The 16,653-nt window shown below is 41.4% G+C and overlaps 1 protein-coding gene across 8 annotated transcripts in view; it reads left to right on the forward strand.

Moving 5' to 3' along the window:
* mypn (myopalladin) overlaps window positions 1–16,653 on the forward strand; it is a 309,016-nt gene that overhangs the window by 145,801 nt on the left and 146,562 nt on the right. For 7 of the 8 annotated variants that reach the window (XM_043712278.1, XM_043712277.1, XM_043712280.1 and 4 more), the window contains 3 exons: window positions 3,786–3,837; window positions 11,066–11,192; window positions 13,728–13,799. In XM_043712278.1, the coding sequence (XP_043568213.1) occupies window positions 3,786–3,837; window positions 11,066–11,192; window positions 13,728–13,799 (251 nt within the window). Of the gene's footprint in view, window positions 1–3,785; window positions 3,838–11,065; window positions 11,193–13,727; window positions 13,800–16,653 lie in introns of those variants that run through there. The other variant, XM_043712285.1, reaches the window with a different exon arrangement.

Genomic DNA, 16,653 nt, shown 5'->3' on the forward strand with positions numbered 1-16,653 from the left:
AAGTTTTCCTTCATTGAACGGGGTATTGAGTACAAGAGTTGGTAAATAATGATGCAGTTGTATAAGACTTTGGTGCGGCCGCATCTGGAATATTGTGTGCAGTTTTGGTCGCCATATTATAGGAAGGATGTGGAGGCACTGGAACGGGTGCAGAGGAGGTTTACCAGGATGTTGCCTGGTATGGAAGGAAGATCGTATGAGGAAAGACTGAGACACTTGGGGCTGTTTTCATTAGAGAAAAGAAGGTTTAGGGGTGACTTGATTGAGGTGTACAAGATGATTAGGGGGTTAGATAGGGTTGACAGTGTGAACCTTTTCCCGCGTATGGAGTCGGGTATTACAAGGGGGCATAGCTTTAAATTAAGGGGGGGTAGATATAGGACTGAAGTTAGGGGTAGGTTCTTCACTCAGCGAGTCGTAAGTTCATGGAATGCCCTGCCAGTAGCAGTGGTGGACTCTCCCTCTTTATGGGCATTTAAGCGGGCATTGGATAGGTATATGGAGGATAGTGGGTTAGTATAGGTTAGGTGGGCTTGGATCGGCGCAACATCGAGGGCCAAAGGGCCTGTACTGCGCTGTATTCTTCTATGTTCTATGTTCTATGTTCTATGGATCCAAAATTGGCTTAGTGATAGGAGACAGAGGATGATGATAGAAGGCTGGTTGTGGACTGGAGGCTGGTGTCCAGTGGCATACCACAAGCATCAGTGCTGAGTTCCTTTATTGTTTATGAGATATATTTTTAAAATAACATTGAAGAAAATAAGGGGGCAACCTATAAGTGGATGATGCAAAGATTGGCTAAGTATTTGACCGTGAGAAAGTAGGTTGTGTGTTCCAGGAGGATGTAGACCCAATGGGCAGATCTATGACAGATAGAATGTAATCTTGATAAATGTGCAATGATGCACTTTGGAATAAGGAGCAAGAAAAAGGAGTAATCAATAAATGACAGTACAGTAGGAATCTTAGGGATCTTGGGGTGCTTGTCCACATATCCCTGAAAATGGCAGAACAGCTTAATAGGGTAGTTAAGAAGACATGCGCAGCACCTGCCTTTATCAGTTGTGGCATTGATGATAAGAGCAGGCAGGTAATGTTGGAGTTATACAGAACTTTAGTTAGGCCACAGCTGGAGTAATGTGTGCAGTTCTGGTCACACTATAGGCAGTTATGGTCATACACTATAGAAAGGATGTGATTGCACTGGAGGGGGTGCAAAGTAGATTCATTAGAATGCTGTCTAGGATGGAGCAGTTTAGCTATGAAGGGAGATAAGCTCAGCTTGTTTTTTTTGGAACAGAGAAGGCTGAGGGTGAACCTGATGCAGGTTTATAAGATTGAGGAGCATGGACAGAGTAAATAGAAAGTAGTTGGTCTCTTAGTTGAAAGGTCAGTAAAAAGGAGACAAGATGGAAGGCAGGAGGTTTGGAGGGGATTTGAGTAATTTTTCACCTAATGGGTGGGGGGATTTGGAATTCACTGTCTGGCAGTGTAGTACTTAGATGAACACTTGAAATGTCTACATTCAAGGCTACAGGCCAAGTGCTGAAAGCTGGGACATGTGTAGATTTAGAATTGTTTTTTGTCAATGCATACTCAATGAGCCAAAGGGTGTCTTATGTACTGTTCAGCAAATAACAGCCTTAATATGGGATTCTCATTTCTTCTAAAGCTAATGAATTCTGACTTAGGGTCTCTGACATGATGTAGTTGAATATAATTTCTTAAAAGGTTGAGGTGCATGACTAGTTAATCTATTTAAATGGTATTGATTGAGCTACAAGTCATGCCGTAGTATTTTCGAAACAATTTGAATCATGCAATGGACTTTCAGGAATTTGCTTTAATGTCTCATCCATAGGACAGTACAGCACTGTTAAATACCAAGGTTAAAAGGTTGCTTCAACAGATTCTAGGCATATATAGTTACTGGTCAGAGATTCATTTCAATTTTTGCATCACAAAATTCCAACAACACTGATTAGTTGTTCCCTTTATACACAGCCAGTTGTCACCCAATTATTTCTTAATTGATTTATTATATCACTTCCTTCCATTTGGTCCTTTTGCTAGGCTCTTCTAGATGACAACCAAGACTCCCTGAGTATTTCAGTCTAGTTTTTGTACTCCATCTCTGAAATGGAGCTGAAAGCTCGCAGAATGATGCAAATTTTGGACATACAATTATGATATCATGATACAATGATTGCAATGCTGAGAGCATAAAGATGTGTCTGAATGCGTGTTACCTTGAACTAAGTTTGTGGACATAAAGTTCTCACTCTGTCTCCTTCTGTCCAGTACTTGCGCAGATTGGAATGTGTACCCCAGCATGGCTTACAAATTTCAATAACAATTAATTGTTGGACGCAGCACTTAACCAACTGCACAATTAAGTAAAGTGAGAATTTATATTTTATCAAATGCCTTCTGGAAATCTAAGTACAGTCATCCATTGATTGTCCTTTATCCATAGTACATGTTATTTCCTCAAAAAACTGTAATAAATTCGTTAAACATAATTTCGCTTTCGAGAAACAATGTTGTTGCTGCCAGATTACCTTGAATTTATCAAGTGCACTGCTATAATTTTATTAATAATTGCTTCCAACATCACCTCTGATGTTAAGCTAACTGGCCTGTCGTTTCCTGTTATCTATCGACAACATTGTCTATTTCCAGTGTGAATACCGATGAAAAATCCTATTACTGCCCTTGATTGGCCCTAATCTTTCTCTAGTCTTTTATTCCTGCCTTACCTATAGAAAGCTTTATGGTTTTCCTTGATCCTACCTGCCAACAACTTCTCATGTCTCTTCTTAGCTCTCTCTTCAGGTCTTTCCTGGCTAACTTGTAACTCTCAAGATCTTTCCTGGCTCAGTTTCCAATAGAAATAAAAGCAATCAGGATCAAAAAACAAAGAAAGAGGTTTTGGTGCTCTCTGGGGTCATCAGCTTTACTATATTTAGTAACATTTAGAAAAATATCTGTGCCATAAATAAATACTGTTATGGGTCTTAAAATGAACTTTCAAAAAATGAATGAGTTAGATAATATGTAATAATGCATTTAAGATAAAAGGAAAATTTTTGAGCTGTAGTCGACCATGAGCAGCAATTATTGCTATTTTGGCTTGGGAGGTTTAGAAATTCTTGGCCTCAGGCTATCCCTGGCATTAAGGGTTTAATGCCTTTTGAAAGGATCCTTCTTGAAACTGGGTTGCTCTGAAGGGATTGGTGCCAGGACAGCTGTGCTCCGAAGTAAGGCTGAGCGAGTTAGTGCCACTGAAAGGATACAATTTTTTTTAAACCTCTTGTTGAAGTAGGAGGAGGAGGTGCTCTCCTCAGAGCTTCACAGTTAGTCTGATGGCACTACAAATTATGATGGCCACCCTGCTCCCTTCTCCAACATTTAACTGTGGACAACTCATAATGTCACAATTACCTGACTTTCCATATCTGCATTTCATTAGCAGGCTGTGAGAGGACACAAGGTAGATAATGGCAGTTCACCAGACTTCTTAAAATTGAGCAGAATCACTATTGATGAATCTTCTAACCTACCTTCAGGCACAGGAGTATTCCCTGGACTCAATTCATGCCGAGAGTTGCTGATGAATTTCTCGGTTCCTGCACAACGCTTGGTGACTAATGACCCTTATTTATATTGTTTTATTGTACATTCTCCTATGTTTACAATATAAGTGGACCTGTTATTGGAAAATATTTCATAATTTATTCAAACAAGATGTTTCATCCTTTGTCCATTATATTATTGGACAGGACTCTCTTCATCTGAATCTGAGCAAGAATCTGTAAAGGAAGATATGACTCAGTAAGTATAGAGAAAACATGTCACACTCACAAGTTATCAATACATTTTATTTATCCTCAGAAGTTCAGAAAAATTCACTCTTGGACCTCAAAGTGTTTTCTCCAGTGAGTGGCAAGTACAAAGTTGGGGTCAGAGTGCAGGTTTATTAATCTGTATGTATGCTGTTACATGTGTCTTGGGAATAGTCGATGTTGTATTTTGGCCACATACCAGGAAATTGTTCTAGTTTCTACCACTGGCCTTGTTAACTGGACAAGTAAAACTGCATGTGATGTTTGACACATTTCAATTCATTTGTAGAACTTTGTATCACTTGATAATTGAACATGTATTCTGCTTTTCCAGAGGTCAGTGGCTTCACAAGATTTTCTCTTGTTAATAATCAACATCAGTTTTGTTGCCCACACTGTGTTAACTATTTAAATGGAGTTTGAATCCACAATTTTTTGCAAGATCTTTACTTCAGTTAATCACACTGCAAAAAACTCATCCATTAGCTCCCTATGTTTATACTTTCATATCCCACCCAATTGACTTTGAAGTAACATATCCACTACCTGTTCTCTCATTATTTTAAGTCTCAGGATTGCCTTCAGATGATAAGATTCCTTTTTTTCCTTTTTAAATCACCAATCTATAATAAAATGACAGAACATTAAAAAAAAAGATAAAATTGAAATAAAATAAAAATTGTATTTCTCCTTTTCACACATGTAAGTTCCAGGTTTCCTTTTTCCAATATGTCCAACAATTTTGTACAACTTACTCCTTCCTCATAAAGCAATCAGATAGCTGATTGCTGCTGTCCACCCATTTTAATTTGGAGATCTCCCTATTCTCGGCCTTGTTCATTCACAAATTTTGTGCAGTGTGTGTTATCTCATACTATTTATGCATGAGGCATTCAATGAGTGTTGTTGCTGAATCTCTTTTGAAAATGTTTTCAAATATTTCTTCCAATATTTTCACTTAAAAAAAGCCATGGCGACCAAAGCAAGAGTTTCTGCTTCTCAGGTGCTTCTTACAACTTTGCTGCTCTTTTTGACTTTCTAAGCTAAAAGGCACATTTACCTTTCTTTCCCAAAAGAAAAGTTATGAACCTTCGTGTACTCAAGATCCCATTTTAAGATTTGCGTAAAAAACATCATTATAAACAAATTTCATTTCCTGGCATCTCAATCATGGAAATTTCGAAACACAATTACAATTTTTCTTGTTTTGTTCACCTGACTAATATCTTCTACGCTACCTTCCCTGTCATTCTTGCTGCTGTTGCATCGATCTCCAAAGTCTGCACATGGTAGTAAATTCTGGAAATGGAAGTCGCATTCTAATCATCATGCACAGAATCCCCAAAGCTGCAGAATTCCTAAGGCTGCATAGGTTAGAGATAACAGTGTTACCATCTTGGGATTTTGATATACTCAACTCTAATACTTCAAAACTGCTATGTGGCCTTTCTTGGGTGCCCTGCCAATTGAGCCATCCAATTAGACTTCACAACTCCTCCAACTCCGTTTTGGAAGCTGATATATCAATTTCTGAGGCCCTATTTTGACTAATAGCAGTGAGTTATCATTTTCAAAATAACATTGCCAATACAAAGTGATACTTGATCCATTCTGTCTGATTTCTAATCCACTGTACTTAAAATGCCCCAGATTTTCAAATTCTACCCCAAAAGAAACATCATCCACATGCATCATAGAAATACCTGAAAGTTGCCTCTCATACCAGCAAAACATTTACATTTACCTGAAAATAACCAAATTTCAGTAATACAAACCTTTCTGAGAAGTAGCAAACTAGGCCATATATTGTACACATTTACTTAATTTCCACAGTGTGCCCACTGCATTTGATGCTTCTTTTTTAGGATGAAGAAACACATTTTTTTCCTGAATTAATCTTCCTGCAGTAATGCAGTTTTGATATCTATTGATCTACACAATGAGCATTTAGAATCACAAATTCCTACAGCACGGACACAGGCCCTTCGGCCCAAACTGGTCCATGCCGACCAAAATTCCCATTTCCCTGCACTCGGCCCATTTCCTTTTAAACCTTTCCTATCCATGTACTAATCCAAATGCCTTTTAAATGTTGTTAATGTCCTGGCCTCAACCACTTCCGCTGGCAGCTCATTCCACATGTAAACCTCCTCTGTGTAAAAAAGTTGCCCCTCAGGTTCCCTTTTATTCTTTCATCTCTAACCTTAAACTGATGCCCTCTAGGCCTTGATTCCCCCACCCTGGCAAAAGACTGAGTGCATTCACTCGATTCATGCCTCTCATGATCTTAACCACTTCCAGTAGATCTCCTTAGTCTCCTACGCTCTAAAGAAAGAACTCCTAGCTTGACCAACTTCTGCCTATAACTTAGACCTTTGAGTCCTGGCAACATCCTTGAAAATTTCTTCTGCACTCTTTCCAGTTGAAGAACATCCTTCTTATAGCAAGGTGACCAAAACATGAACACAATACTGTGGCCTCACCAACATGCTGTACAACTAAAATATAACTTCCCAACTTCTATGTGCAATGCCCTGACTGTGCGCCAAAAGCTGTCTTCACTGCCCTGCCTACCTATGACTCCATTTTCAGAGAACTGTGCACCTGAACTCCAAGGTACCTCTGTTCCACTACTACACTCCTTCAGGCCATGAAGCTCCTACCTTGACTTAGGAAGGCGGTGCTGAGTTCGAGTCTTCCTAACCGCCTTCCTAACCTGCAATCTTCTTCCTGACCTCTCCACCCCCACCCCACTCCGGCCTATCATCCTCACCTTGACCTCCCTCCACCTTCCAACGCCCCTCCACCAAGTCCCTCCTCCCTACCTTTTATCTTAGCCTGCTGGACACACTTTCCTCATTCCTGAAGAAGGGCTTATGCCCGAAACGTCGATTCTCCTGTTCCTTGGATGCTGCGCTTTTCCAGCAACACATTTTCAGCTCTGTATCCTATCTTGCACCTCTCTGTCCTTGGATGCTGCGCTTTTCCAGCAACACATTTTCAGCTCTGTATCCTATCTTGCACCTCTCTGTCCTTTCCAAATTCTGTCCAGGTTAGTAGCTCTTGTTGTGTGGCATTTTTATTCACTTATCTTCTCATTTGTTTATGGCCCACCACGTCACCATCTTTCACTCTGTGACCTCATTGCCTCTGGTGATCGCCCCTCCACCGCCTCCAACCACATAGTCCCCCAACTCCACAATGTCGGGTTCTACCTGCTCCCCAAGACCCACAAGCCCAATTACTGACCGGTACATCGTCTCTGTATGCTCCTGCCCCACTGAACTCATTTTTTCCTACCTTAGCTGTATTCCTTCCCTCTTGATCCAGACACTTCCTACCTACATCTCGGCCACAGTCCACACCCTCCAGCTTTTCAGAAACTTACAGTTCCCTGGCCTCCAGTGCTTCATTTTCACGAAGGACTTGCAGTCCTTATACATGTCCATGCTCCACAAGTGCAGTCTGCAGGCCCTCAACTTTTTGCCTCTCCTAACAGACCCATTGCAGTCCACCGCCTCCCCACTCCCTTCCCCACCCACCAATACCTTCCTCCACCTCACCGATTTAGTCCTCATCCTCATCGAATTCGCTAACTTCCATCCTGACATCCAGTTCACTTGGTCTGTTTCGGATATCTCCCTCCCCTTTCCTGACCTCTCTGTTTCCATCTCCCGTGACAGTTTATGGACCAACATTTACTGTGAACACACAGACTTCCATAGCTAGGAGAAAGTGAGGACTGCAGATGCTGGAGATCAGAGTTGAGAGTGTGATGCTGTAAAAACACAGCAGGTCAGCCAGCACTCGAGGAGCAGGAGAGTCGATATTTCGGGTATAAGCCCTTTACATAAGCATAAACATCAATTCTCCTGCTCCTTGGATGCTGCCTGACCTGCTGTGCTTTTCCAGAACCAGACTTTAATAGCCACCTGGATTACCCTCCTCCCACCCTGGATCAGGCAAAATCTCCATGCCTTTTTCCCAATTCTGCCATCTCTGTCACATCTACTCTGACGAGGAGATGTTCTGCTCCCAAGTATCCCAGATGTCCTCCTAATTCAAACAATGTTTTATTTCCCCCATGTCATCCAGACAGCCCTCCACCACATCTCCTCCACTCCCCACTCCACTGCTCTAAATACCCCCCATACCCAAACATACTTGTCCTCAGTTTCCACTCCACCAGCCTCCGCATCCAACATATCATTCTGAAACACTTCTGCCAATTCCAATTAGACCCCACCGCCCAGACCTTCCCCTCCCCACCTGTCTCTACCTTCCGCAAGGAACGTTCCCTTCATCATTCCCTGGTTCACGCCATACTCCCCATCAACACCTCCAACCCCACCCTGGTACCTTCTCCTTAACCGAAAAAGATTCAACACTCATTGTACACCACTTCCCTCACCTCCCTCCAGGGCCCCAAACAGTCCTTCCAGACGCAACAGAGGCTTCCCTGCAACTCCAACCTCGTCTACTGCATCCAGTGCTCTCGATGTGGTCTTCTCTACATTGCTGAAACCTAACATAAACTAAGGGAACGTTTCACTGAGCATCTTTACCAGGCCTGAAATGGCCAGCCTGACCTCCCGGTCACTCATTTCAATTCCCCCTCCCACTCCCTCTCCGACATGTCCATCCTCGGCCTCGTGCATTATTGCAGTGAATCAGACTGCAAATTGGAGGAACAACACCTCATCTTCAACTTTAAAATTTCAACCAAAATCCAGTTGATATGGATTATAATCTACCAAATTTGTGAAAATACTCCTCATAATTTAACCCTGAAGTCCAGGTATCATTCTTAATCTGTGTTCGAATCAAAAAGCTCCACTTCTGACAAAAAAATCTTTGCTTCTTATCCTACTTCTATGTAGTAATGAAAGTGCTAAGGCCATACCTTTTTTCCTCTTTGGTAAAGAAGTATCCCAGATCAATATTGTAATCATTTTTTCCACTGGTCATAAGGCTAATGTTCAGAAAATGTTGCTGTTTGAGTTAACCATCCTTTACTACCAAGATCAAATCCACACTTTTAGTGACAGCTTTATTTCAATTCACCACACACCATAAAGCTCTCACAAAACCAATTACTAGCTCCCCATATTTTACAACCAATTCACACCAAGCTAACTCTTAACTAAAATATCCATCACCTGTTCCCTTGTTCTTTCAGGTCTTAGGCATTCCATCATGCCTTATTAGATAGGAATCGGTTTCATTGCCCTGATCAGTGTATAACCCTGTCAACATTCTTTGTCTAGGAGAAAGTGAGGGCTGCAGATGCTGGAGATCAGAGCTGAAAATGTGTTGCTGGAAAAGCGCAGCAGGTCAGGCAGCATCAAAGGAACAAGAGAATCGACGTTTCGGGCATAAGCCCTTCTTCAGGAAACATTCTTTGTCTAGCCCCTTTTGAGCTGATGCTACCATTTTATAAGATCTTGGCTGCTTACTTGTGATCTCAGCTCTGCTTTCCTGTCTGTATCACATAACCCTCGATTCCCTTGTCTATCAAGACGAAACTATTTTTCAATAAATTTAAAAGCCCAGCCTCCGCTAGCTTATGGGGAGAAGAATTCCACAACCCAACAACTGTTTCAGGTATAACACCTAATCTGTTTTAAAGGAAATCTCTTATTGTTAAACTGTGTTCCTTAGTTTTAGTCTCCTAACAGTAGGAAACATCCTCCCACTGTTCACTTTATTCAGTCTCCTCAAGGTCTTCTCTGCTTTAATAACCTGTCATACTTCTTAACTTCGATGTGCATAGGTCTAAGCTGTTTAACCTTTCTTCTTAAGATAACACTTTTGATCCCAGAAATGAGCTAAGTGAACTCATTGAACTGCTTCTCAAAAAAATTACATCTTTTTCAAACGAGGAAAGCAGAATTGTACAAAAAAAGCACAGTACTCCAGATATGGTCTCACCAAGGCACTGAACAGCTGGAAGGAAACTTCCCTAGTTTTATATTCCATTCCGCCCCTCCCATAGAATAGATTCCATATAGTGTGGAAACAGGCCATTTGACACATTATGTCCACACTGACCCTCTGAAGAGTATCCCACCCATACCCATGTTACTCTACATTTCTCCTGACCTACTCACTCCTGAACACTATGGGCAATTTAGCATGGCCATTTCACCTGACCTGCACATCCTTGGACTATGGGAGGAAACTGGAGCAGCCAAAGGAGACCCACGCAGACATGGGGAGAATGTCTGTATGGAGTTTGCACAGTTGCTCAAGGCTGGAATTGAACCTGGGGTCACTGGTGCTGTGAGGTAGCAGTGCTAACCACTGAGCCACCATATCACTGTGTAGTAAATGACAAGATTCCACTTGCCTTCCTCAGTTTGCTGGATCTGTATGCTAACTTTGTGATTCATGTACTAGGACACCTAGATTCCTCTTTACCACCTAGCATTTTCGTATTATCCCCACCAGTGGAAATAAGCTGACAGCCACCATGGGGCCCATCCCCAATCGACCCTTAGAACCTCCCTTGCCAACCTTTGCCCCAACTCAACCCCATGGTCCTTTAAAACATAGTGCCAAATCATGCAAACCATTACCCTCTCCCCACCCTGTCAACTAGTGCCCACCCTCCATTCTTTGCCCTTACAACCTCAATGCCAACTATCCTGCTATCTACCATGGACAGATCTCAGGAGCTATAATGAAAGAAATAAAATAAAATGATAGAATAAAAGCAGAGTTTTTGGGATTAAAATAACTTGACAGTTTTATAGTTCCACAGACTTCATCTGCTTTTTGCATACTTGCATGTCTAATTCTGACAACAGAAAGTGTTGCCTGTTAATTCTGTTGATTTCTCTAAAGATGCTCCCAGATCTGCTGAGTATTTCCAGCATTTTGCTATTATTTCATACTTTCAGCATCTGACTATTTTGCTTTGTGATATCTTTTGTATTAGTGTTGGTCAGGACAGTAGCTAACTACAGACAAGTGCTTACTTTATAAAGAAAGCCATAAGTACACGTTCCAAGATATGAATCATACTCAGGGTAAACAAAGTAATGTATCCCTATTTCAGTCATATTTTAATAATGCTGCAATTGTTCATTCATAATGTATGAAAAATTGTATAAATTGTATTTTTTAGTCAATGATTTTGAAAGTTCAGATTACATAAGACTAAAAATAGACAGTCAGAAAGCATTGTGTTTAATTGTATTGTGTCTTATAAATAGGGTTCAGGATAAGATTCACATCACTGTTGCAACTTCGCCTCCTCCCTCCAATCCTGCAGCAGTTCATTCAGAGTTCCACCAGTCACAACCTACAGTCACCCAGCATCCTGTGCGACCCCTTCAGCAGGTATTGTTAATTTAAAGTTCTGTCTTCTTTACGCACCTAGAGCCATCAAAAAATGTATTAAAATGCTATTTGGGCCTTCGCATCTGTGCCAGTGCTGGCTCTTCAACTGATATAACGTAATGACTTCCACTATTCCTCTCAATTCCCATGTTCTCTTGGCCTTTTTTTCTTCAGTTCAAATACCTTTTAATGTTTTGGTGAGAATTTTCCTACTCCAGTTGAGGCTATTTTGCATGCATGTGGGTAGTCAAACCCTATGAAACAGAGGTTGGATCAGGTCGGGATCTTCACATAATGTCCTTTTCTGTTTTTCTGAGACCCCGGGAAGTTTAGGCTCTCGTGGTGGCTGCCTCTCCCCCCACCCCCGTCTACATCTACAACCTTCTAAAACAAGCCATCTTTGTAGAGGAACCCCAGTGAACACACATTGCCACTGGCCAATAAAGTGCTTGTGTTTGCAGGGCTATACCCACCCAACCAAATTCTGCCTCTATCTCCCATTTCTCTGCTGTTGGCAAGCTGTGTGCCAACTTCTGCAGGGAGAGAAGGCAGACACCTAGGTGAGTTTGTAGTAATTTGCATGTGGGGGAGGAAAGGGAAACTATGAGACATGGTTGAGTGAGTTACACTAGAATGCAGATGAGTGCTAATGCTGGCAGTTTAGATGGGAATGTAAGGTGGCACAGAGAGAGGAATTCAAGGTGCTGAGTCCAACAACCTGTTGTGCAAGAAACTGTTCGAAAAGGCACTTTGAAAGTGTTGTCACTCACCTTTCCCACCTTCCTGATATTCTGGATATACTATATCCAGATTGGAGGGACCAGGCTCCTGCTGTTATTTTCCTCGATCACTTGCATTCACATCTATGTGATTAGAGAAATTGCCCTTTTCCTCCCTTCCTCAGAAGACTATTCCTCACTACAGCCCCTCAGATCTCACAGCGAGAATGAGAGACCTGGGGAGCAGCCATCCCAGGACTCCTCATCAATGCTCTAAGTTTTGCAGCCTCAAGTGCAAATTAACCCTTATAATCCTTTAATTATAAAGCCTTCATCACAATATTCCCTGTGCTTCACTCCTTCCCCCCACCCCTCACCAAACTATCTCCTCCATGCTCCTTAACTGGTCAGGTAACCCAAAGGTGACATGATAATGCCATGATTGAGTTGAAGAGCCATAGCTAAATCCACTCATTAGGATTTTATACAGAAGATTCTTCCCTTTAAATTTATTGTTATACTTGTTTGTAAAAATAATCTGTTTTGGGACTTATTGACAATTTAGATTTAGAACGTATTAATATTATGAAATACAATTAATTGCAATCTTTTCATAACTAAACTAGATTTGATATTAATGGACTCTGAAACCTGTAATGAATTGCTCTTAACTTGTTATTACAAGCCTAAGGATGCTTCTGTTTCAAAGCTATTGGGTCGAAATTAAGAACAAACAATTCCCAACTTCTGTAGTGACATATTTTGGCATGTTACCTCTCTACAGTACATGGTGGCTCGACGGTTAGCATTGCTGCCTCACAGCGCCAGGGACTCAGGTTCGATTCCCACCTCGAGCGACTGCTGTGTAGAGTCGACACAATCTCTCCATGTATGCGTCAGTTTCCTCCGGGTGCTCCAGTTTCCTTCCACAAGCCAAAGATGCGCAGGTTAGGTGAAGTGGCCATGCTAAATTGCCCATAGTGTTCAGGGACGTGTAGGTTAGGTTCATTGATCGGAGTAAATATAGGGTAGGGGAATGGGTGTTTCCCTTCGGAGGTTTAGTGTGGGTTGGGACGAAGGGCCTGTTTCCAAAATGTAGGGATTCTATGAATTTCACACATTTTTGTAATGAAAGCATTTACAGTGACAGTGAATTTTTACTATGGAGACAGCAGTGTGCATTACGACATGCTGAGAAATGAAACAAAGACCTGTTTAAGAGAAACAGAAATTGCCACAAGCATCTGTGAAAAGTAAAAATAATCAAATATTTCAAGTGTTTGCTGTTCCTCAGAATTCATGGGATCTGCTGAGCTGACAAACACCTTTTAAGGGGAATTGTACTTTCGTGCTTTGATAGCTGCGTTGCTTAAAAAGCTTGATATATTAATGAGCCAAAGACTAGGATGCAAGCTATCTGAGTAATAACCATGTGCTATCAAGCAAAAAGAAATTAGCAGGAATGCAACTCTGTCAGTTATCTGTCAGTCTAAGCTCTTAATAAACCTGTTTGAACTTTTTAAGTAAACTGGTTAATTTGTGTGACTTAAGAAACCATGGTTCAAAAGAAATGAGTGTGAGATGGGACTGCAACATTATGACACACTCAAACAGAATCCATGAAAATGAATGTCCCCTGTGTGGGCCACAGGATGGGTACGTATGCTGTGGCACCTGAAACACTAACGCTGTATGTTCTCTTTCCAGGTCCAATTGGATCTGCCCTGCATTTCCAGATTGTGTACTTTTCTTGTTTTGACTTCTGCTAATTTTTAATTCTTCCTGACGATGGATAAAACTATTATTATTCCACTAGATACGAAGCCCAACAAATTTATTACAGGGATTGGATGGACTACCTCTCATGGCTGCTCCAGTGTTTACAAAGGTATTGTAATTTTAAAGAAGTGATTTATTTGATTGATAGACTTGATCTATGAGCCATGGGTTTATGTGCAAACCACGTGGCAAAGTTTTCAATGATAAAATATCATATTTTTCAGACATCAAGCCGCTGTCAGCTTACTAATAGGCTCAAGAATTTAGGCGGCACGGTGGCACAGTGGTTAGCACAGCTGCCTCACAGCGCCAGTGACCCATGTTCAATTCCCACCTCAGGCGACTGACTGTGTGGAGTTTGCACGTTCTCCCCGTGTCTGCGTGGGTTTCCTCCGGGTGCTCCGGTTTCCTCCCACAGTCCAAAGATGTGCAGGTCAGGTGAATTGGCCATGCTAAATTGCCCGTAGTGTTAGGTAAGGGGTAAATGTAGGGGTCTGGGTGGGTTGCGCTTCGGCGGCTCGGTGTGGACTTGTTGGGCCGAAGGGCCTGTTTCCACACTGTAACGTAATCTAATCTAATCTAATTAGTCCTGCACAACAGTCCAAATGTTTTCTTGCTGTTCACCTCTCCATATTGTGTAGTATTACCATTGTGCAAATAGAACACATCTAGAAGTTCTGAATTGAGCACTTTTAATGTGATGTGGGCCATCGGCAGCAACGGAATTGTACTTAACCACAATCTGTAACCTCATAAACTAGCGTATCCCTGCTCTACCATTACTGACAAGTCAGGATTCAACACTGGGAACAGCACCAAGCACATGAAAATGAGGTGAGATTACAGTATAGGATTACATACATAAAGCAGAAACTGCATGCAAGAGATCAAATTACACTAGTGGATCAGATCGAAGCTCTGCTGTCCTGCCACATCCTGTCATGAAAGGTTAGAGCACGATTAAAAAACTTAGAGGAAGAGGTGGCTTCATAAATATCCCCATCCTCTGTGAAAGTGACGCTCAACACATCAGTGCAAAACAAAGGACTGAATTATTTACAACTACCTTCATCCAAACAAATGGCAAGTGGATGACCTGTCTTAGCCTGTACCTGAGATACTCAACATTAGAGACACCAGTCTTTAGTCAGTTTGATTGACTCCAGATGATATAATGAAATGGCTGAAGGCAATGGATATAGCAAGGACAGTGGTTCCTGATAACATCCTGGTTTCAGCACTGAAGACTTGGGCTTCAGTACTAACCATGCAGAACAAATCCAATCCAGTCAATTGCTGTTTCATTAGTCTCCCCCTGATTGTGTGCATTATTTTGAAGCTATGAGTAGTGCTAGCTGACTGCACGTTTGGCTTCCTGCTCTAACTAGAGCTTAGCGATTTTTGAGAAGATTTGTAGCTCAGGTTGAGGTTCTGGATGTAGGTTTGCTCACTGACCATACTAGTTAACATCTTCAGTGAGCCTCCAGATGAAGCACTGCTGGTGTTTTCTGCTTTCTGTTTATATGTTTGGGTTTCCTTGGGTTGGTGAGGTCATTTCCTGTGGTAATATCATTTCCTATGGTGATATAATTTCCTGTTCTTTTTCTCAGGGGGTGGTAGATGGGATCCAAGTCAATATGTTTATTGATAGAGTTCCTGTTAGAATCCCATGCTTCTAGGAATTCTCGTGCCTGTCTCTGTTTGGTTTGTCCTAGGATGAATATGTTGTCCCTGTCGAAGTAGTGTCCTTCCTTATCTGTATTTAAGGATACTAATGAGAGAGGGCCACGTCGTTTTGTGGCTAGTTGATACTCACGTATCCTGGTGGCTAGTTTTCTACCTGTTTGTCCAATGTAGTGTTTGTTACAATTCTTGCAAGGTATTTTGTAAATGACATTAATTTTGCTTGTTGTCTGTATAGGGTCTTTCAAGTTCATTAGCTGTTGCTTTAGTGTATTGGTGGGTTTATGGGCTACCATGATGCTAAGGGGTCTGTGTAGTCTGGCAGTCATTTCCGAGATGTATTTGATATAGGGGAGAGTGGCTAGGATTTCTGGACATGTTTTGTCAGCTTGTTTGGGTTTGTTGCGGAGAAGTCGGTGGACTGTGTTCATTGGGTATCCGTTTTTTTTTAATACACTGTTTGGTGATTTTCCTCTGCTCTGCGTGGTCCCTCTGTGCTGCAGTGTGTGTTGGCTCGTTGAAATAGTGTTCTGATGCAGCTTCGTTTGTGGATATTGGGGTGATTGCTTCTGTAGTTCAGTATTTGGTTGTTTTCCTGTAGACGCTGGGTTGAAGTTCCCTATGGCTGTTCCCTCTACTGCGATGTCTAGGAATGGCAGTCTGTTGTTGTTTTCCTCCTCTTTCGTGAAATTTATGCCAGTAAGGGTATTATTGATGGTTTTCAAGGTTTCCCTAATTTGTTTCGTTTCATGCTGACAAAGGAAAACAACACATATGGATCAAATATTGAACTACAGAAGCAATCATCCTAGCATCCGCAAATGCATCAGAACATTCTCTCAATGAGCCACCACACAGTAGATAATCTAATCTAAGGAAGTGGCCAGGCTGGAGTTGGGTTTTAAATTACAAAGATTTTCACATCACCCTATTCTGAACTCCAACATTTTTAGTTGTTAAGTAATTTCCTTGGTTCCTGTGTATCTCACATGATGGATCCAAACCTGAATACCCTATGTCCTTTGATTCCACTTCTCCGTGTTTCTAGATGAGTGATGGCTTATTTTCCTCCTTCAACATTACTATACCAGAAATACCAGCAACCTTAGGGTGTAAGTAATAAAAGGATGAACTTTTCTGTTCTCCAAATGAATAAATGCTATCCAGGCCAATAAATAGTTATGTGAAGAGAGAAATTACACTCATTGAACCAGTTTAAACTTACATATTAAATAATTCAATTTTAAAATGATTTCTGTGAAAGATAATAAATGCAACAG

This window comes from Chiloscyllium plagiosum, chromosome 22 (genome assembly GCF_004010195.1).
Source record: "Chiloscyllium plagiosum isolate BGI_BamShark_2017 chromosome 22, ASM401019v2, whole genome shotgun sequence".
NCBI classification, from domain to species: Eukaryota; Metazoa; Chordata; class Chondrichthyes; order Orectolobiformes; family Hemiscylliidae; genus Chiloscyllium; species Chiloscyllium plagiosum.